Source organism: Eretmochelys imbricata, chromosome 7, assembly GCF_965152235.1.
Source record: "Eretmochelys imbricata isolate rEreImb1 chromosome 7, rEreImb1.hap1, whole genome shotgun sequence".
NCBI classification, from domain to species: domain Eukaryota; kingdom Metazoa; phylum Chordata; order Testudines; family Cheloniidae; genus Eretmochelys; species Eretmochelys imbricata.
The window spans coordinates 95738723-95761680 of record NC_135578.1 but is presented as its reverse complement, the minus strand read 5'-3'; the positions used below and the strand labels follow the sequence as shown (position 1 = coordinate 95761680).

General features: G+C 42.1%; 1 protein-coding gene across 1 annotated transcript in view; it reads left to right on the top strand.

Annotated features, from left to right (window-relative positions):
• KNDC1 (kinase non-catalytic C-lobe domain containing 1) overlaps positions 1–416 on the top strand; it is a 130247-nt gene extending 129831 nt beyond the window's left edge. The window contains exon 30 of the mRNA XM_077822240.1: positions 185–416. Within this exon, the coding sequence (XP_077678366.1) occupies positions 185–416 (232 nt within the window). The remainder of the gene's footprint in view (positions 1–184) is intronic.
• Positions 417–22958: the final 22542 nt, after the last annotated feature.

Sequence of the window (22958 nt, the reverse complement as noted above, 5' to 3'; positions counted from 1 at the left end):
TGTTGTCTAGTGAGTCGTAAGAATGTCAGTACACTTTTGGCAGTTTAAAACACTTCGGTCATTTTGACAACTTATTAAAGAGACAAATACTGTACAAATGAATGCCATGTGCCTTTGAATTTCCTTTTAATGTTTTATTATCAGCACTAAAGCAGACTAATGTTTTTCTCTATTTTCTTTAAAGAAACATTGCAAAAGTTGTGAGCCAGGTTCACGCATTTCAAGAAAATCCCTATACCTTTACTACAGATTTCAAGCTCCAGTCTTACCTCAAACAAAGAATAGCTCATTTTAATGATGCAGACATTTCTGCTTTAGCGGCTGACAACTGTGCCAACTTCCATCAGATACCAGCTGAAAAACATTCCCGAAAAATTCAGGATGCATTGCGCAGAATGAAGGCAACATTTCAATAATTGTTTTCATTTTACCTGCATGTTTAATTCTAACTCCAGAGTATAAAACTGGATGAAAATGGCTTTGGCTCCTGTATCAATTCCCAAGCAAACACTTGAGTGAAAGTAGTTTTAAAACATTAGCTCTATCTTAAATGGATATATTTCTTATCACTGAATCATAAAATGCTAGCTAATGAAAAATCTTAGACCTAAGCAATGGGAAAAAAGGATGACTTAGTCTCTAGTATGAAAGAATAGTCCATAGATGATGTCAGAAGAGAAGTAATGTGTAAAGAATCGAGTGCTGTTTTGGCCTAAAAGAATTCAGATTATAATTGACAAAACGTAGATTTTTTTTTTATGTAAGCACTGTACATTTGTATCCTGTTGCTACGTATTTGATTTTATGGATATAGATCCTCTGCTAGCCTTACATTTTTTATGGGTTTTGCTTTTGTCTTAGTTTTACATTATGAATGTCAAAACTAAACTCTTGATTTTGAGTGATGGAGAATCTTCCCATTGGACATCGAGACAGAATAAGTAAAAAGGGAAACACTGCACTGTGTATTTTTAATGCCCTTGAGCCAGCCTATTTCCATATAAAACTCAGATGTGAATCAACATTTTACCACTGTGTTGACCTGCTTCTGCCTTCGTGGCCTAATGAAGAGAGTAATTTTTAAGGTTTGCTTGCTTCGTCTCCAGTTGTGATAAGTAATAGTTGTAAAATTTGTATGTTTACATGAACATCATTATGCCTTGTGCTGAGGTTACTTTCCTAGTATTGTAATGTTCAAAAGCATGATAATACAAAATAACTTTGCATCAAGTTTGTAACTGCATCATGCCAAAAGTTGGTATTTATAATGTTTTTGCAGCGAGCTGTGCTTATAAAATACTCTGGCAATGAAATGTGCTGCTATAGCTATAAAGTTCATTGAGGTACCCCAGGCTTATGCAAAATATCTAAAACATTAGCTTTATCAACAAGATACAGACAAGTATTTCTGTATTGTTTTCAGAGGGGTGGGGTCTTAATGTTACCAAAAAAAACCAGCTAAAATTATACAAGTAAAATGAATTTCTCAGATGATAAAGTGGTGGTGTCAGAACTCTTTCAAAAAGGAGAAACATCCTGTTGAATTCCCTGGAAATATTCTTGTAATTGGGGTGTTCTCCTGGTCATGTTGACTGTAATGACATTTATTCTGTATTTTTTAGAAAGACTTAAGATCTTTAGCTACAGAAGAAAATGGCTTACTACTAAGAAATTGGGAGATGCACACTTGTCGTATTTTGTAAATTGTAACACCCTGTTGCTGCTGAATTTGTAAATATTCAACAGAAAATGCATGTGCATGTGTTAAGTTGTGGTCTGTGTCCAATGTTTAAGAGAAAAAGATCCCAATCTGATGGCAATATATGATCACCAACTTCCTGCTCCCTTTTTCCCCAGTCAGACACAGGTGTGCGAATTCTTTCCATTAACTACTACAGTTATTTCTTCACACTGTGATGTATTTTCAACGCAAGGCCAAATTTGTGCTCTGTTACTGGTGTAACTGAGAACACCTCTGTCTGTGATCAGGGAGTTTTTGCATAAATCTTTGTCATTAAGAAGCAATTCTGTGAATCCTGAATCACAGCTAAAGAAGTAAAATTTGTTGCTATCTTTTGATTGTGTTCATATAATATATTTGCAACATACGAAGTACTGTAGTTTGAAGTATTCTTACATTACTACAGTATATGAAGAAAGATGGCAATGACAGATGCAGAATTGCCAGACAAATCTTTTTAAAATATATTATCTATCTTATTTTAATCTGTTCTTAATTATCTTTAGTTGTTGGCTTTTTCTCAATCAAAAAGCTGTCATCCACTTAGAAGCTACATCTTGCCAGAGCAAAACAGCAGTCCATAAAGTGATTGAAGCTCCATCAGTGTGAAAAGCTCAGATGGTTTAGTTGATGCATTTTTATACAACCAGAAGTTTGCTATGGTCAGTCAGATTATTGTAAACTATTTTGTATTTATTTAGCAACTATATTTTTAAAAAAATGAAGTGTGCTCTGCACCTGTGTGAGCAAGTTAATATTTCAGTTAAAACCTTTACCTGTACTTATATTGACTACTATGCCAAGGAAATATTGTGTTTGTTTCATGAAAATGACTGATACTATTCAAGCATCTAAAACTCATTTCATACCTTCTACATATTGCTTCAATATATGACACTTTGTATTGCTATAAATGTATAGAATTACTCTTGCCATACTTTTATATGGTAGAAAGTTATGTTCTTGCCAATCAGATATTAAACTTTTAGATTTTGTATTTAGTAAAGATATCATCATCCCAAAATCAGAAATAAAATATTTAATGTAAATAAAAATTGCTGAAAATCATTGTTTCACAGGGAAACTGCTCTTTGGACATTACTATAAGGAAATTGTCTATATGTTGCATGACAGTTTTTCAAATAAAACTGTTTCTAGCCAGGTTTCATTTAGTTGTACTGCTTGTTGTTGACATAAATACATGACTGATTTGTAGGCTGGAATGAGCCAAAGTTTTCTCTCTTACGTGGTACAGTTCCCACTCACGTGAACTCTCTGACTTCAATAGAAATTGCACCTGTGTAACTGAAAGCAGAATTTGAACGTCCTGTCCAAGGAAAAAGTTCTACACTCCTTACTTAGGCAAAACTCTCATATAAATCAATGAGAAATTTGCCTAAGGACAATAGGATCTGGTCCTACATTCCCTTCCCAATCCTCGCGAAGTTACGTGTCCATCCCCACCAAGTGAGATTAAATAAAGCCAAAGCCTTTAAAATTGCAGATTGTCAACTCATTAAAATTCTCTACCATACTTTACATGCTAAGAGAAAGCAATAAATATACTCCTAAAGTTCACAACATAAAACTAATTAATTAATGGCTCTATTACCAAAATATATAGGACCAAATCTTCCAGTGTTACACAGTTGCTTTGTGCTGTGCTACTGGCAGAATCTGGCCCTAAAGCTAAGTTAACTGACGGGCTCCAAAAGCTGAAGGGTGACAGTTCCATGATGGAGAGCCAGTGTAGAGGCTTTTACACCACTCCCCCAAACCTGCTGGTCACATAAAATGGACAAGAAGGTGTGGCCAGAGGAAAGTGAGAGAGGTCAGGACCTCCCTGCACTATGATGATCCCCAGTTGTGTTTTCAGCCCTTTGTGGCTGTTACATAGGGAATGTCTACATTGCAAAGAAATGCCCATCACTGGCCTGTGTCAGCTGATTCTGGACTGTGGGGCTACAGAGCTGTTGAATTACAGTGTAGATGGTCCAGCTGGAGCCCAGGCTCTGGGACTCCATGAGTGGGGAGAGTCCCAGAGCCCAGGCTCCAGCCTGAGCCTGACCATCTACTCCACAATTACGGAGCCCGATCAGCCACAGGTGTTTAATTGCATTGTAGACTTACCCATACCTTACAGCAGTCTTCAGGCTAGCTGTGTGCTGGTGTAATTCCCTTGATTTCTGGGTAGTTACTCCAGACTTACTCCAGTGTAAGTCAGAGGTAGATTAAGCCCCAGAAACCCAGGAACACACTGCATTTGTGCAATAAAAACTCAAAAATAGGACACATTAAATATTGAACCCAAAGTCTGTGTGACCTGAAGCTGCTTAATAAAAATACTAGAAAAATAATTTGAAATCTATGCCTGGGAATTTCGTGTCTGTGTGTAGGCACAAATTGCAGGTAGTCTCCTGCAGGATTTTGTGATTCTTAAATGGAGCAAATTCTTTATATAACCTGACTGAGATCTTTGCTTTTCTGTTTTTTCTGCTTTGTTCCTCCTGTTTTTAATTGGTTTCAGGGGTTCTATTTTGGCTCCTGTTTTTGGTTTTTTATATAATACACAGGCTTAATGCAGTATGGAACCCATTTCTGAATGTCACATTGAAAAATCTACAATTATTTGAGGAAAACAAATAGTAATTTTGCAGTGCTGAATATGCACTTTAAACATACAATGGATATATGCATTGACTATAACGGTGGTGGGATCAGGGTGAAGGTATTCTTCCTAAGCTTGCATGATTGTAGCAGTTTGTAATGTGTAGAATGCTCAAGCATCTAAGGAACGTTTCCATCACATCTTTTTTTCTTTCAATTGAAGGGATTAGTTCAGATCTTGTGTTTCCTGTGATTAAAACAATAACAAAACACTTTTAAAGGCCAATTTGTACTTTAAAGGACTCTCCAGGCTTTTGGAAATGAAGTTAATGACAGAAATCTATCAGTTTTCGGATTAATAGGGCACTAATATCCAAGCACAAGTTGTCTCCCTAACCCCTGCAAAAGGGGAGGGGAAGCATAACTTTAAAAAATGAATTATCAAAAATGTAACTTTTGTAAAGGAAAAGTCCCTTCAGCATTCAAAGGAAGTAATTTCATTGTATTGCATTTAATGCTGTGAACTGGTATCTCTCTACCACTAGTAGGAGGCTGTGTTGGATATCTTGGGATGGAGTTTGGTTCAGGACTAGCAGAGTGGTAGGTTTAAGAGCTCTGTGTGTGTGTGTGTGTGATACATATTTCTCCATGCAAATGACTTTGTTTTTTCACGGTCAAGAATGCAAATGTAAAAAACTGAAGAAATTCTCAATTAGTTATCTACACTCTACTTAATTCTCACACCAACATCTGCATTACAGTAGTCTTTCTTTATATGATGACACAACATATACACAGTGATACACAAATCTGTTTTACTGGATTTTATTGTATTGCTTGCTAAATAAATAAATGTCACTTTACCAAGTGCTAAGTGATCTTGTAATGAAAGCCCATATAAGTACTAATGGGTGAACTTCTTCTATTAAGCGTGGGAGGTTTCATTTAGTTTTGAAGTGATTTCACATTCAGATTTAATTCACTCTTGTGGACTGGGTCTTTTGTGGTTCAACCTAGTCAACCTCCTGTTGAGAGGTCCTGAATCAGAGGGGTTGAAGAGCTTGTCTGCTTTGGCCTGGCTGCATTTATTCTGGCAACCTCCACCTCATTAAACCGTGACATCTGTCATCTCCAGGAGTTTTCTAGAGAGAGAAAAGTCGGTAAGGTAATATCTTTTATTGGACCAACTTCTCACCCACCTTGTCTCTGATATCCTGGGACCAACATGGCTACAATGAAACTGCATATAACAATGGAGTTTTCTTGAGGCAGGGTCTTTAGCTTCTCATGCAGTTGTTTTTGGAAAAGGCTATATGCTTTCCAACTGCTGTTGGATGACCATCCTCTTTTATAAGCTGCAGTGAGCACTCACCCTGCTGCTGCCCAGTTATGAATCTGGTATAATTTGTATGACATCCCTGGACTGATAAACAAGCACATATAGTAAGTGGGAAAGCCTAGAAACATAGGAATTGCATGCTGTTTCAGGCCAGTAGTATATCTAATGTAGTACATTGTCTAACTGCTGCACCAGTCCACCTGCCCAAAAAACAAAAAAAGAAATGTAGGTAAGGTAATTTGATTAGTAATTTGTCCCCCCAAGCATTATAGCGGAACAGGGAATTGAACCTTGTTATCGAAATCTGTCCAGTGCCCTATGCAAATGTCTATCCTTTTATTCTAATTTTCCTCTTTCATGTTTTAATATTGGTTTTCACTAGTGGGAGGGAACCATTGTGTAAGCTGACTTGATTCTTCACAGGTTAGTGCCAACATAATAAAATGTAGTAAGGAAGCATAGATTGTAATTCTTGAGCAGGGACAAGGAGGGACTGTGAGCCTGAACGTTGTAATGTCTGGAAAATGTGTGTTCTTTCATGGCTTGCCTACACTTAAAATGCTACATGTGCCTCTGCAGAGCTTCAGTGTAGACACAATTTACTCTAGCGGGAAGGATTCTTCTGTCAGCATAGATAATCTACCTCCATGATAGGCCATAGCTAGGCCCATGGAAGAACTCTTCCATTGACCTAGAGCTGTCTACTTGGGGATTTAGGTTGTCTACCCAGCTCAGGGGTATGGATTTTTCACACCCTTGAGCAACTTTGTTATGCCTACCTAATTTTCTAGTGTAGACCAGACCTTAAAGACCGTTGCTTCACAGAATAAATCAAGGTAAACTCTTGCAAATAGCATTATCATCAAAGATGTAAACTCCACCTCTGATGCACATGGTCTCCATAACAATGAGAACAGGAATCCTTGCTTTGTCCATCCTATTCAGCTTGATTAGGAGTAAATTTAAAAGTATAGTTGGACTATTTGTATGCTAATAGTAAACCCAGCCAATCTAAGGTCCCATCCACAAATCAACACTCCTGCCCGGACTTCAGTTACAATATAGTAAAAGAATAGCATAGTTTTTTGCAGTGGTCTTGGTATCAGACCTTGTGTTAATTCCTTACCTCAGTAATGCTATGGCTCTAGAAAGTCCATCATGTTTAACAGTGCTCTCAGTGGGTTCCCTGATAGCATATTCTCTACAATGTAGATGGGACCCAAGAAGCATTCAGCTGCAGTCATGAATTTTTTGTAATTTCATTTTCTTCTAACCTTTTCAATTTCAAGGAGGGCTTTTGCTTTGCAGTTTTTTCATTGTTGCCTAGAATTGAGTCAAAATAATTTAAAATGTCAGAATAGAAGAGCTGGGGTTGGATTTTTGGGTCCATGGATGTTTTGCCCATGCAACGGATGGGATATGAGGGTCCATGACCTGTAATCTAAAAACAACAATTTCCTGTGGATAAAGCATTTGAGCAGAGAGACAGTAGAAAAAAGGGCACACGCATGCAGACAGGATGCTGGAATGGGGTGAGGCCCATGAAAGGAAAAGGGCGACTGAATTTAGGATCTCTGGAGAGAAAATGTTGAATTCCTTATACCTCCTACAACTTGTCAACCCAGGGTTAATGACAAACTTAACCCAGTTGTCGAATGTCTTTGTTCAATATTTAGTTCCTCCCCCTATGCTTACAGTTTTTTCTTATTATGAATTTCCTTCTAAATATTCTGTTATACAAGCAGTTGGAAAAGGTGAAATGTTTTGAAGTTCCTTATTCTTGCAGTAGGTACTGAAGAACTGAATATATTTATGAGCCAGTTTCACAACGGCTACAGCAGCAGCACGTTCTCCCCCCAAATCCTGCTCTGTGTGGCAATATTGTCTGTATGTAAGCATGTATTCTAGTCAGAAGGTGTCACTAGAGAGCCTTGCCTTATAGCTTTTTCAAAACTGTTAAAATGCAACATAGGACTACCCCATAACCAGTATAGAACAAAAAGTGTCTGGCTAAAATCCCTCAATTAAAAAAGAAAACCTGCTGCTGTCTAATTTTGTTAATTTGCATTTTAAAATGAAATATTAAATACAATTCTAATCATGAACACTTTAATGTTTATAGGGCTATGCCACATAATTGCATAGTTAAAAGTGTACAAATTACCTCCGTGCCTATTGCTTTGTTAAAGCACTTATTGCCATCTATCAATAATGAGACTAGTCAAAATAAGGAGGCAATGACAACTTTTGGGGGAACACTGGAACAAGATGGCAAATTATTGGTATAGCATATAGTGGTGCTCAGAGTTAAGTCACTTCTCTCTCCCCATTATAACTTTTTCTCTTCGTTTGGCTGTACCTTTCTCAGGACATGTCTATGGCACACACTTCTGCCAGCAGACCTATGTCAGTCAGGATCCCTGACTGCCTTAGCTATGCTGGCAAAATTCTTGGTGTAGGTACAGTTATACCAGCAACGGCCTCAACCCTCCATTGTGCAATGCATGCGTAACACTGTGTCTTCACCCATGATTGTCCCTGAGGCTCCCCCACAGGTGCAGCAATTAGGGTTACCAACCCTCCAGAATTATCCTGGAGTCTCCAGGAATTAACGATTAATGCCACGTGATAAAATCTCCAGGAATATGTCCAACCAAAATTGGCAACCCTAGGAGCAATCTACCCATACACTAATAAAATGCAGGAATGGGGCCTTAAGGTGTACTGGCTTGTGCTGAAATGTGACATGTCAGGGGGCTGGATTTGTCTGACAAAAAGGGTCATTCTTTTTCCAGAGTTACTTGATTGTAAAATAGCGGGGTGTTTCCCTGTAAAAAAAAAAAAAAAAAAAAAAAAAAAAGAATACACATGCAACACCATGTGTGCACGTGCACATGCTGTGGAAGTGTTTGTAGCACAAAAGGCTGGCTCCATTACTCATATTACATTTTTTTCACATTCTTTACCAGCCTCTGCAAGCAAATGCTGCCACTTGCCTGCTGCTGTAAATTAACTTTTGCTGCCTTCAAAATAAAATATTCAAAGTGTTTGCAGATAACAGCAATAAATTTACACGCAAAGCAAACATTGTTGGTTGGTGCTTTTTGTGCATCTGTCTTGAAAGAAAATATATATAGTCTATGTTTGTTCTTTCCTTTCTCTTCCCACCCTTCACTCCTTTTTTCTTTCCCTCTTTTAGATCTCTTTTTTTTCCCCCTTTTCCCTCACTGGCTGCAGTGGTTTGGTGATTTTGTTGCTCTCTCTAACACTGAATTCAGTTTACATAATTATTGGTCTCCCTCTCTATTCCCTGCTCCCAGACACCCCTTCTTCCCTCATTAAGTATTTTTTCTCTTCACTACAGAAGCCTAGGAGCTCCATGTGTGGTTTCTCTTCAACCATCACTGAACTGCAGGTATCCATGCCTTTCCTTCTCCTGAACCCAAGGTGCCTCTTATGTTCTCTTCAGCCCCTATAACCTAATCTTACTATAGGAGGGAGTGTCTCTTCAGACCTAGAGATGTTGTGGGTCTGAAACCCCTATGCATACCAGACTTTTCTCAGCAGACGGGGCTATATGGCTGCAGGAGCAGACTGCCAAAGCTTCAGGTTTTCTATAGCTACTGGGGGATGAGTATAGAGTGACCAGGAGGGTCAATAATAGTGAGAAACTTCTGAAAAATGTCCCTAGCGCAGACAAGGCAGATGAGCAGGGTTGTAGCAACAAACAGGAGTGTTTAACAAGGTTGAAGGTGACACAAAAAAGTAAAATAAAATCAGGCTTGTATTCCTTTATACTATATCAAAAAGAGGGGAAGAGCAGTGGCTGAAAGGTTTTCTATTCCCCTCAGAAAAAGAGAAAGAGGGCAGAGATGTTTTAAAATGTGTCCACTAGAGTCTCGGGTCTTGAAGACCTTGACACACTATACTGCAGACTGTAGAAGTAGTTAAATGTATGGCATTGCAAGAGACAAATCCTGAGCACAGTGGGGTTTTGTCAGTCTGTTTATAACATATGGGGGGCTCAGAGGGGGGTTAACGCCTATTTAATTCAAATGCCTAAAGAACACTTGGATGAAAAGATATCTGTGACAAAGTTCCAACACTTCTGCTTATTCATTTCAGGTGTGGGTGGTTGCCAGAAATGCCCTTGAGTGTCCTCCCCCCCCCCCCCCGCAATTCCAAGTATGGGTAGTTTTGACATTGCTCAAGAGAGTGAATGAGTGGGAGGAGATAATTGGAAGGGGAAATAGAAACAGAATATGGTAAGAAAGAGAAAAGAATGGGTGGGAGGTGGGGAACCAGAAGAAAAAAATGGAGTGAAGACAAGTGAAAGCAAGAAAGATGAGAAAAATGAACTGGAAAGATAAAAGGAAGGTAAAAACGTATTTTCATTTCATATGGCTATATGCTAGCCTATGATTTAGGGGCTGCTCAAGGATAAGTTTTATCACTGGGGAGAGAAGAGAAGAGTCAATAAAATGTTTTAATCTATAGGACCAATGCAATTTAAAACAGCACTGGCTGGTATAGACCAACGTGGGCACACAGAGTCATAAATGACCTAAGGAGTGCCAGATCTGGTTGCATGCTCTATTACTGACTTCCTGTTGCTCAAATGCTAGCTCTAAATTCAAGAAAAATAAAAATTAATACTTTTTTTTAGTAGCTGAAAGAGGAAAGTTACTTTCAGGGGTGACAAATGTGTTACTAACTGCACAGCTATATTTTTGTGTAATAATCTTTTTTTAAAAGGCAGTTGGGTGAGTAACTAAAGAGTATCTTTAATGTTATTCAAGCCACCAAGGAGGATCTATCTTAAGGTACTTTGCTAAATGTAATTTTAGAAGAATTTGTCATGGAAACTTTGATCCTTCAGCAAAGACTGGCAAAACAAAGCAACCAACCACCGCCTTGATTTAACATATTAGCTGAAGGAAGACTCTTTTTGTTATCCCTTATAAAAGATGTCAGAGGATGAAAGTGAAATGTGTGGTCTCTCATTCAAATTCCTAGTCCATGTCCTCTGAATTGGTGATAGACCGGGTGGGATTTTTGTGTGGAAGTTTTCTTTTGTAGATACATCTGATGTTACCATCTGAAAACCATTCTAGCTAGAACCCAGTTCCTAATGCATGGATGTGCACACAGCAATTAAGTCTTGTGTGTATTAGGAAATGGATCCATTTCTGACAATTGTTTTCTTGCTGACTGGTTCCCCCTGAGTCAGCACTGAAATTGTTTAATTGGTAGTCTAGACACACACAAACTAACTCCGTGATTTTGACACTATACGGAAAACAGATTTGTCCTGGCTATGTGCTAGCATAGAAGCTCTGTCTGCTCCTGTCCCCCCACCCCTAACTACACAACATTAACCGTGTTTAAATACTGTGTTAACCCAAGAATGTTATAGCTTTTCTTTTTTCTTTGCAGTTTAAACAAAAAAATGCTTGCTACTTTAAAGGAAGTGGTGGATTCTCTGTCTTCTGATGTATTCAAATCAAGACTGGATATCTTTCTGGAAGATAGGCTTCAGCTAAACCCAAGTTTCTGGGTTCAGTGCAGGAGCCACTGGGTAAAATTTAATGGCCTATGATATCCACAAGGTCAGACTACATCAGTGGTTCTCAACCAGGAGTACGGGTACTCCTAGGGGTACTTAGAGGTCTTCCAGGAGGTACATCAACTCATCTAGTTATTTGCCTAGTTTTACAACAGGCTGGATTAAAAGCACTAGCAAAGTCAGTACAAACTAAAATTTCATAGACAATTTGTTTATACTGCTCTATATACTATACACTGATTTATTTTATAATTGTATGGTATAAATTAGAAAGTAAGCAATAATGTGTTGTGACACTTTTGTATTTTTATGACTGATTTTGAAAGTTTTTAAGTGAGGTAAAACAGAGTACACAAGACAAATCAGACTCTTGAAAGTGGTACAGTAATCTAGAAAGGTTGACAGCCACTGGACTAGATGATCTAATGGTCCCTTCTGGCCTTCAACTTTATGTAAAATCATGTTTGAATCAGGGGACAGCACCACCATGTTGCATGATGGACACTTGGCAAAATTACCAGACTTAATGATGGATGGTGGTGGTGGGGCAGGAGGAGGCTCCAGGCTGCAGCAGGGGGTAGGCACGTGGGAAGGGCTATAGGCTGGGGGTGTGGGTTCTGGGGTGAGGCCAGAAATGAGGGGTTTGAGGTTTGGGAGGGGGCTCTGGGCTGGAGCAGAAGGTTGGGGGTGTGAGGGCTCCAGCTGGGGCTGCAGACTCTGAGGTGGAGCTGGAGAGGAGGAGTTTGGGATACAGTCGGGTGCTCTGGGCTGGGATTGAGGGGTTTGGAAGGTGGCAGGGGGATCAGGGTTGGGACATGGGACAGGGTCAGCGGTGCGTGCTCTGGGCGGCGCTTACCTTAAGCAGCTCCTGACATATCCCCGCTCCAGCTCCTTCCCAGAGGCGCAGCCAGGTGGCTCTGTGCACTGCCCCATCCCTGCAGCTCCCATTGGCCGCAGTTCCCAGCCAACAGGCTGGGAGCCGCAGAGTCAGCGCTTGGGGTGGGTGCCTACAGAGCCTCCTGGCCGCCCCTCCACAGGCAACAGCAGGGACGGGGAGCCGCCCAAGGTTGAGTGCCCCCACACTTGTGTCTGTGTAGGGACACGTTGCTGACCCCTGCTTTGCATCCTGGTAAGTTCGGAGGCCCAAACACACTCCCCTGTTGGTTGTTATATTTACAGCATCCCTGCAGGAGATTAGCAACACCAAGAACCTTACAAGAGAGAGGCCATTGGGGCTGATGACATTTTAAGTATGGTTTTGATTTAGATCAGTTACAGGCACAGTGAGACATTTTAATTGTCATCTCTACATTGCCATTTGGTTTATTTCCAGAGTTTCCTGGCGTTTCCCTCAGCATTTGGTCTGTCTAATGCCCTATGGAGAACTAGCGCTCTTTCTGTTCGGGGGGAGAGAGATCAGACCAGTGACTGGTGAACGGGAGGTCAGTTCAAGGGCACCTTGTAGCCTTTAGTGAGATTTAAATCTTTTCACCATATTTATTTCCTATGGGCTCGTCCTCAGAACTAACTGGGGCTGGAGAATGATTCCAGGTCAGAAGCCTCAGCGATTTATGAGCGACCTTCACCCTGCAGTCAGGCTGCAGAAGGGAGCAGCGATTTTTCCACCCGCTGCCCACCATGCTGGGCTCGTACGCCGTGTGCATGGACAACGCCCCTGGGCTTGCAGGGGAGAGGCACAAAAGAAGACAAACGGCTTCGCATTTGGCCTGAACGTGCCCTTTTATTTGCCTCACTGCAGCTCTGAGGAATTCGCTGAACCCCTCTGCAGCCTGACTGCATGGGAAACCTGGCACAGCCGAGCTGGTCCCCCGTGGCCCCGGGCCCTTTGCAAGGGGAGGTCCTGGGGCTGCTCGTGGTAAGGGACAAGGGAAGGTTTCCCCAGCTCCCGATCGCGCTGGCGTAGCGCTCCGCAGCTCCAAGGAGGAGGCGGTTTCACCTCCCCCCCCCCCAGTCCTGGCTGCGGCTGGGAGGAGCGGGGAGCGGCTCCTTCAAAGCTGCAACCCCAGCCGAGATCAAAGAGGTCAGCCTGGCACCTCAGCGGAGCCGGGGGCAGCCCGTGAAGTGCCCTGAGCGGGGCGGGGGCCTGTGGGCTGGGAGATGGGGTGCCCATTAGCTAACAAAGGCCGAGGCTGTTGTCCTTGGGCCCACCACATTATCAGCCGATTAGTAGGAGTCCAGGGGGAATAGCCACTGCTAGGGAGCCTCAGGGTAATGGCGTTGGAAGACAAAGCGGGGGGCTCCAGGTACCCTGTGCTTAGACTGGAGCGGTGTTACAGCAGTTTAACAGCTGCTATCCTCTCAGTAACCCTGCAGCAAGCGCCCCCAAGAGGGGGATCTCCCCTATAACTGTCCGCCTCTAGCGCAGCCGCTGCTTCCACTCCAGGATCCCACCGCCCTCCGAGGCCAGAGAATGGGGCACCCAGGTCCTAGGTAGTAAGTTATAGGCCGCCCATTTAGCCCCAGACAAAAGGGCCCTTGGTTTGGCTTTGCATTGTGGATCCCAGTCAGTGCCTTTGATCTGCAGGGCTAAAAGGAAGCTGGCTGCTAATATTTTTCAGCAGCGGCGGCGCCGACGTCCCGGAGAGAGCTATGGGCTATTATGTGGCCATCTGCATGAAATATTGGAATCGTCGCCATGAACATGAGTGGCGCTTTAGTTCCTGCACGCTCCGGAGAATGACCACGCAGCTCGGAGATGGGCATAAAGGAGGGACCCAGTCCTGCCCTCGTTCGAAGACCTGGCAGAACTCCGATTAACGCCAAGGGGAGCAGGATCAAGCCCCAAGAAGGATTCTGAGCATAAAGATAAGTCAATTGATGGAAACCATCTCCTGTCGCGTCCTAAAAGCCACCAGTTAAATATTCAAAACAGGTTGCAGTGGAATGTTGCCACCTGGTACACACACGAAAAGAGCCAAACATCTGCCGAATAGGAAATAAAAATAGAACCAGGGTGACTTTTAAAAAATAACACGGTATAAGCAACAAGTTCAGCAGGTGGCTGTAAGTAAGCACACTTCCTGTAGGATGTGCATTACAATGTATTTAATATTAGACTTTTCTTCCATCTGACTAGTTTGTCTCCCTTTGCACACTGCATTTAACACACAATCTTTTGGCTGAAACAGTTCCTTTAATAGATTTAAACTGCATTTATAAATATAACTGGTGTTTAAATTTGTAAACAAAACAAACCAGATACATCAGTGGATGCTAAAAGTCTGACAGCTGTAACTTTTAATTCCATATAATATACAATACATTGTGTGCTCTCCAACAACTTACCATTGTAATCATTATTTGACAATGGGCAGGTTAAAAAGAAAAAGGCTTGCATATAAAACACATGCAGAGTCTGGAAAATGGAAATATTTCTCTTACTGGGCCATGGATTAAAAAGCTTCATGTCCGAACTTGCCCCGTTTGTGATGCACAATAAGGGTGAATCACTCAAAAGGAGAGAGAGAGATTTAAAATGAAGAGTAATGCCAGAAAAAAAATACAACACTTTTCTTTTTAATTTTCAGGTTAATGTAGTCCTAGTGAAAGAAGGTGTCCTACTGAGACTCTCAAAGAAAACTAATTATCCCCATGACAGGTACACAATAGACAGTAACAGTCCACACTTTCCCAACCCTCACTTCCAGAGGCCACCTCTGGTCCACATGAATTAATACAATTTAATGAAGGGACCCAATGTCAATACTATAATTTGTAGCTCAGTTGACATCTCATATTCTTGTCTGTACTAGCCTCCTCCTCCCCTTAACAGTTCCCTACATTCATGTTCTGAGCAGATTTATGTAATACCATGGTTAAATGTTGGCACTAGAACTGGCAGAAAAATAAGTATGTTTTGTGAAAAATGTTAGAGAGACAAGGTGGGTGAGGTAATAGATTCTATCGGGCCACCTTCTGTTGGTGAGAGAGAAGGAACAGTTGGTACAACACAAGATCCATCACTCATCCACCTAGGCTCTCTTAACATTCTGGGACCAACATGGCTGCAACAACACTTCATACAACAGTGAAAAATGACATTTTCTGATTTTTTGGATTGAAAAAATCTCTTAAAATTTTTTTGTTTTTGCTTTTCCCCACTGAGAAGGGGGATGGAAAAGGAAAAAAAGGGATAGTGAGACCTGAAATGTGAGGGAGGAAGGAGGGAAAGGAGGCAAAAAGAGGGAGGGGGCTGGAAACCAAAAATTTACAGATAAGGGTGTTTTTTCTTTTAAAGAATTTTAAATAATAGTTATGTGAAGATACTTGGTTTGTGAAAAAAGGCAATTTCTCATTGAACTGGGTTTCAAAGAATTTTGGCCAGCTGTAGCTGGCACCCATTCTCACAATTGCTGTCAGAAGCTGAGAAATCTGGGTCTGGGGAAAACTAATGTAGACACATGCTAAAGCCCTGTCTACAACAGAAATGTTCATAAACATCTTTAGTGTGTATGTAATAGCAGTGCTATTTTTACCTATGTTTGAAGCTGTAATGTAGTCTGGGTTTAAGCATTTTAATACTGTTCCAGTTAGCCTTTCTTAGGAGGCAGATTCAGTCTAGCTAGTTTTAAATATGAGTTGAGTGGAGATTATGGAAGATGGCAAATGATGCTTACATAGATCCCTACCTAAGCTAGAACACATGCCACAGCAATACTAGGCTGTTGTTTGCCCTGAAGGTTTTGTGGAAAACCTCCCACTTATTTTTTTCTATTTCTTTTTTCAGTCACTTTCACAATAATTTACATTTGCCATTATGCACATCATGTATCCATTTAATCAAGAAAAATGCTAATTAATTCAACCTTCAATAGAATAATTGCTATAAAAATGCCCTTGCTATGGTCCGGTATCCACTCCTCCTTATGTTAGATACACCTAGCCAAGCAAGTTTTGTGTTCCCATCTTTGTTGTAGCACTGGTAAATTTTAAAGTGAGAGATGGGTAAATATTATCCAGGCTGTAAAAAGATGGGGAATCCAAGAGTTGAGGGCTAGATTGCAGCACTTTGCCACAGAAGCCACAATGAAAATCTTGCCCCAATGCACTAGAAGATGATCTAAAAACATGTACAAAGACACAGTTCCTGCTCCAGTGAGTTTACAGTTTAAGGAGATAAGTGAGGTAGGGATAATGATGCAATCAAATAGAGAAAGCATTTTAAATGTCAAATATATATGTAAATTATATATATAACATATTAAATAGATAAAATGTCAACGATCCCCATCGAGCCAGCACTGATTGGTACAACTGACATCGGCAAGAGGTGAGCCTTGAGGAGTTATTTGAAGGAGACTGTAGAAGCCTTAATGAGTGGTGCAGGATAGGAATTTCTTGCATAAGGAGCAGTGTGGAAGAAAACACAGAGATTTGTGTGAAATGCTGACAAACCTGCAGAGCAGAGTAGGACAGTTTTCAGAGTAGTAGGACAGTGTGAACAAGTAGGGAAGGGCAGAGCTGTGAAGGGTCTTAAAAGTCAAGTTTGAACTTCATGCAGTGAGTTAAGTGGAGGGATTCAAAAAGGGGGGTGATGAGCCAGGAGTACTGGGAAAGGAGACTGCTTCTAGCAACTGTTTTGAATGGACTGGAGGGCATGCTGTAGATTTCAGGGGGTTTGCAGTAAATAAGATACAAGATGATGAGGGTCTGGGCAGGAATTATTGAAGATGAACCCTTCCCTTACAGATTTGATTGATGGAGATGGTGGCATTCTCAACAGTGACAGAAATGAAAGGCCAGGAGATGTTAAACTGAAGTGAATGATGAGAAATGCAGCAAGTGTGTCAGAGTAACAGGCCAAGTTTCAGGATTTAATGTAGAAATTGGAAGTGGAAAGATATGCTGGAGTGAGGATGGCTATTGAAATTGAGCGACCAGAGGAGATCCCACAGAAGGAGGGTATAGAAATAAAAGAGCAAGAAGACAAGAACAGTGGGAGAGGGGAAGTACAGAGATCCTGCCCAAGGAGTGTCTGAAGGGAGAGATAAGAATAGAAGGAGGAGAGAACAGTTTTGAAAGACAAAGGAGGATAAGGTGTCAAGAAGCTGCATGTAATCAACAATGCGAAAGCATGAGAGAGGTCAACGCAGATGAGGATGGAATACAAAGCCTGAGATTTAGCCAGGACAGGTATTGTCCTTTCATAGTTATATAGTACATATATAAATCTAAAATCAATCATATTACACTAATATGATATGAAAATGAACAAACAGAATAAATCCATAATTACATAAAATATATACATTATCTGTATAATAGAAAATGAGAATCAAGAAGAAGCTGGCCTACTTAAACACTCCAGTTTCACACCCTTCCCTTCCTCATGTCTTTTCCTGAGTCTAGACATTCAAGGTGGGTGAGGTAATATCTTTTGCTAGAGCACAGTTGGCCCAGTAAAAGATTATCTCACCCAGCTTGTTTCTCTAATATCCTGGGATCACCAGCTACACCATCTCTTCCTACATCTGTAATGTATAGTCTGACTGATGCTGCTGCAAGTGGTAATCCCAGTGATGTCAAAAGGAGTCCTGTGCATGAAGAGTGTGTCAAATTGGATTTCATCCCACAGCTAAATACTAATGGCTGTTGTAGCAAGCAAGCATTATGCCCAGCAATAAGATGTGTGTACTGGGCCCACCCCAAAGCCCCAGTCCTGCAATTTGTTTTGTGTGGGGGCAGATCCCATATTGAAATCAATAGGGCTCTGTGAGAGTGCAGCAGTCTGACTGCACAGAGTCAAATCCAGGATCAAGGCTTTAGATTGCCAGCCCTGTGGGGCAGGGACTTTTTCTTATATATCCATAAAGCAGCATGTCCCGCTCCACCCTGTCAAAACAGTCCAAGTAAAACAATGGCTCATAATTAGCTGTTAAAAACATATACATATAAAATGTAACAAACCTAATTTCTGGACTTGTAAAATCTCAAATTTAAATTAGACCTGTGGAAATCTTAATTCCCACTCCGTTGTCTGCAGAAAGTAGAAATTACCAATTCACTCAAGTATAGTATTCTTAAAATATGAATTGAATAAAGTACATTTCTAAACACCTGATCCTTTTAGAGAAAAGCTCTTTAAATTCCCGATTGTCTTTTGAAGCTTCTGTGAGTTCAAGCAATAAGTGCCATTTACATAGGGATAGGATGTAACAAGTATTGTAAATCACTTACAACAGAGTTCACTAATCTATTGGCAGACATTGTGGAGCCAACCCTAACCGAGCTTTGGAAAATGTGTGAACAACATCTTTTGTGGGGGAGACCTGATGGCAATTAGACGATACTTATCTGGGCCTTTGATGTTTGTTTACATACACAACATTTTCCTTGGGGCTCCCTTTATAAAAGAAGCAACCCAGAGAGAGGCATTCTCTGATTCTGCTGCTCAAAAATCCATCCTCCCCTAGTTTGTGTTGAAAGAGAAGACCGCCAGGATGACTAAGGCCCCTTTCTCTGTAGAGTGGCTTTCCCAGAGCAGCCGGGGCACCTATGAACCACAGCAAAGGCCCAGCACCTACGCAGAAGGTACTCAGAGCAGGACTTTTGCATCACATGGATTGCTCACCCAACTCGGAAATCCAGTCTGCAACTCCAGAACAAACCCACAACAGCACCAAACCGCAAGCCAAACAGGGAAGAAGGGTGAAGGTATAAAGACCCTGGACACCTCTTCTAAGAAGGACCACAGGAGTGAGAAGCTTTTGGATTCTTCCTCCTCTATAGGTGATTATAATTGCATGTACTATTGTACTTTAAAGACCATCCCAATGAATGCTTGCCCTTGTTATCTCTTCGGTATTTGTAACAGTGAGTGGAGGGAGGAGAATTGTGCATTATTCTTTGCTAAGCGTATTGGGACACAAAGGGTGAAATCCTGGCCCCACTGAAGCCCGTGCGGGTTTTGCCGCTGACTTCAGTAGAGTTGGGATTGGACCCTGGGGATGGTCTAGGTGGCCGGGCATAGGACGGGGTCGGGACTCTTGAGTTCAATTTCCCCGTTTCCCACTGGTTCCAGATCTAACACTGGGCAAGTCATCTGATCTCCCTATACCAGCCTCCAAGAGGAGTCCTTTGGTTTCACCTTGGTAACACGCTTGGAGCGCCTATGGGGCCAAGGGCTATGTGGGGGCCAGGCACTAGCTGAGCCGCAGCTTTGAGAGGGTTGGGTGCCTCCCTTCCATTTAGGAGATAATAATCGCTCCGGAAAACTGCTGATTTGCGTGCCAGGAAAAGCCTAAGTCATCTGCCCGCCGCTGCGTCCTTTAGTGGTGTATAATGGCCGAGGAAGCGTGAGCCCTGCAGCCCCTTCTAGGTCTCCAACCACTGGAGTGCTCTGAGCGGGGCTGACCTGGTTCCTCTCTGTGCCCAGCTGCAGCACCCGCCGCAGCCAAGCGGGCGTGGAGCGCCGCGGAGTCCGGTTCCGACTGGGAGAGCGGCCGGTCGGAGTGCCAGTCCCCCGAGGAGCCCGGCGCCAGGGGCAGTCGCCGCTTGCGCACCGCCTTCAGCGTGGAGCAGATCAGCACCCTGGAGAGCTCCTTCAAGCGCCACAAGTACCTGGGCTCGGCCGAGCGGCGCAAGCTGGCCGCCAAGATGCAGCTGTCCGAAGTGCAGGTGAGCGGGCCTGGCGGCTGGCTGCAGGCTGGGCCGGGCTCTCTGGGGGCTCCTGGGTGACTGTGTTTCTCCTCCCCGCAGATCAAGACTTGGTTCCAGAACCGGCGCATGAAGCTGAAGCGGCAGCTGCAGGAGCTAAGGCCGGAGCCCTTCTACAGCCCCGTCCCCTTCGGAGCCCGAGGCGGGACTCTGCCCCTGCACTATGTCTACCCGGCTCAGCAGCAGCTCCTGGCTCACCTCCCCAGGCAGGAAGCCCTACCCGCCAGCTTCGCCTTCCCAGCACTGCCAGCCTCTGCCCTGAGCCCCGCCAGCACCTACGCGGGGGAGCCAGGCTTTTGGCAGGCGCCCTGCTTTGTGGGCTACAGAGACTCCAGGGCTTTCTTGCTGCCCATTTGAACTCGCTGGGCTGGCCTGTGACTCAGAGAAGGATTTGCACTAACGCTGGCTCCGCGGGGTCGCCTAGGCTTGTAACTGCCTGCTGTGTTTATGATGCGATCCCCTCTTACATAGCGACAGTATTTTATACGGACACTTACATGTGGATAATGGGGTCGAGTATTAATATGATGAGGTATGGTCCAATAAAACCAAACACCTACCAGCTTTCACTCTGCTTCCTTGCACAAGACCTCGGGATCCCTTACTTGCCATAACCGTGAACACAGCCTCTTTCTTTCCTTCCTCCTTCCCTCCCTCCTAAATTCAGGATGTCAACTAATCTCCAAGACCCTGACTCAAACCTTTCCCTTCCATGGGCCCTGGAATAGGCTCCTATATAGATTTTCAGTCTGGGCTGGTTTAATAGTCTCGGCTTGGAGAGCACTTTTTAGGGAAGTGACTTGAGAGTTTAAGATTCCTAACCGGGAGAAACTCAGTACCCTGCCAAACCACCCAGCAGCCAACAAAGTGTTGAACCTTGCAGTGTGCACACAATGGGTGAAATCCTGTGCTCATGGCAAAATTCCCATTGACTTCAATGGACTTGATTGCTGTCAGGATTTCACACTGTGTTGCGTTTTAGTGCTGCTGCCTGACCCTTGTTACAGAAGCTCCTGTACTTGCCCTGCTCTGGTTAAAACTGTTACTACTGTAGACACTCCATCATGATCCAGTTTAAATGACTAGGAGTGAAATCCTGGCTCCACTGAAGTCAATGGCAAAAAGCCTACTGAGTGACTTCAGTGTGGCCAGGATTTCACCATAGGAAGTTTGCTACTGGCACAAACAGGAACAAGATTGTGCCCTGTGTCTTCAACTACTCCCTGGGTGGGTCTGCTTCTATTTTATTTAATCTGACAGCACTAATATACACTGACCATAGGATTCATTTTCAGATTTATTCATGCATCTAAAATACAGTGTTAATATTTGGGAAATCAGCTTCCTACATTTAAGCATACAATGGTAATTCTAAGAGATGGTCCAAAATAGGGCCTGCAGCTCTTATTCACATGAAAAACAAATAGCTACATCAGTAGGATTACTCTTGTAACCTTGAGCAAGGGCTTTCAGAATCAGGCCAATCACAGTAGTGACTGACCTGGAGGAACTACTATGTTTTGCCAAATTAGAAAGGAATGGAAGACAGATTTATATGAGAGGCCCTGATAGTCTGTGGTGGAACAAGTATGACATGGACAAAACTACACATGTGTGTGCATAGCAGACTGGCTAGTGCACTTTACTTTTTAATATTTATACACTAGTGCTACATTTTAAATGTATTTTTGTGCTAGCCAGCCAATTATTGGGGGATACCTTTTAAAAGACCCAAAGTGTATAGACAAATTAGATAGGCAATTTTTAAAAAAAGTATAACATTTTAACTCCCCACCCTGAAAAACACCACCCAGTCCTTTGAGATTTCTTTAATACCAAGTACCATGAAAGGGTAGGGTATTTCCCTTTTTGTTTGTTTGTTTTTGTTTTAACAAATTAACATGCAAAAATAAATAATCCCTTGCTCAACCAAGTGTGGTTAAATGACAATGTTAAAAATATAGATGTTCCTGGAAATGTGCTTCTGGGAAGCCTTCTGCAAAATAACACCATACTCATCTGAACTCATCCCACCCAGACTAATCCATATGTACTTTTCTATTTACTATTATCATTGATCCAGCCTTGCAAAGTCTTTGTTATCTTAGACTCCTGTCAGTCTGGGGTCCCATCATAATGATATTTGGAAACTCCATAGCATTAATCAGGTGTAAAGTTGCCTACAATAAAATCCAAAGATAAAGTATTGGTTAGTCTGGCTCATTTATATTTTGCTGTGAGATTCACTGTTGGTTTTTTGTATTTTATTTAAATACTACTTGATGATCACTTTAGATAAGCTATTACCAGCAGGACAGTGGGGTGGGAGGAGGTATTATTTCATGATCTCTGTGTGTATATAATACCTGCTGCAGTTTCCAGGGTATGCATCCGATGAAGTGAGCTGTAGCTCACGAAAGCTCATGCTCAAATAAATTGGTTAGTCTCTAAGGTGCCACAAGTCCTCCTTTTCTTTTTGCGAATACAGACTAACACGGCTGTTACTCTGAAACCTGTACCTCTTCAATGTATTAATGTATTAAGATATCTCCAAGGAAGCTTTCATAGGGTAGGTTTCAGAGTATGCTTGTGCTTGAATAAATTTGTTGGTCTCTAAGGTGCCACAAGTACTCCTCTTCATATGGTAGATACCTTATCAGGTCTAAAGCAGCCAAATTTTAAAGAGGGTCAATCAGTCAATGTCTATATGCGTTTACATGAAAGCCTCTAAATTTATCTGCTTTATTGTGTCTGTTATATACTTCATGGGATTATTGTTATACAGGCAAAGATTAGAGTAACTCACTAAAACCCATACACTATAAAGTGGGGCATGGAACTCAGCTTCAAAATGCCTTGGATGTGGGTGGGTGGATTCTGCTTTTCCTGCCTGGAAAAAAGTGAAGTTTGAAGGTATTAGTGAATGGCATAAGTAGCCTGCTCCCAAGACCCACCCATTCAGTAATTATTTCCCTACTCTCATCTGAAGGATGGGAAGCCTCCTGGCTGTTAGCCTGACTGGCAGGGAG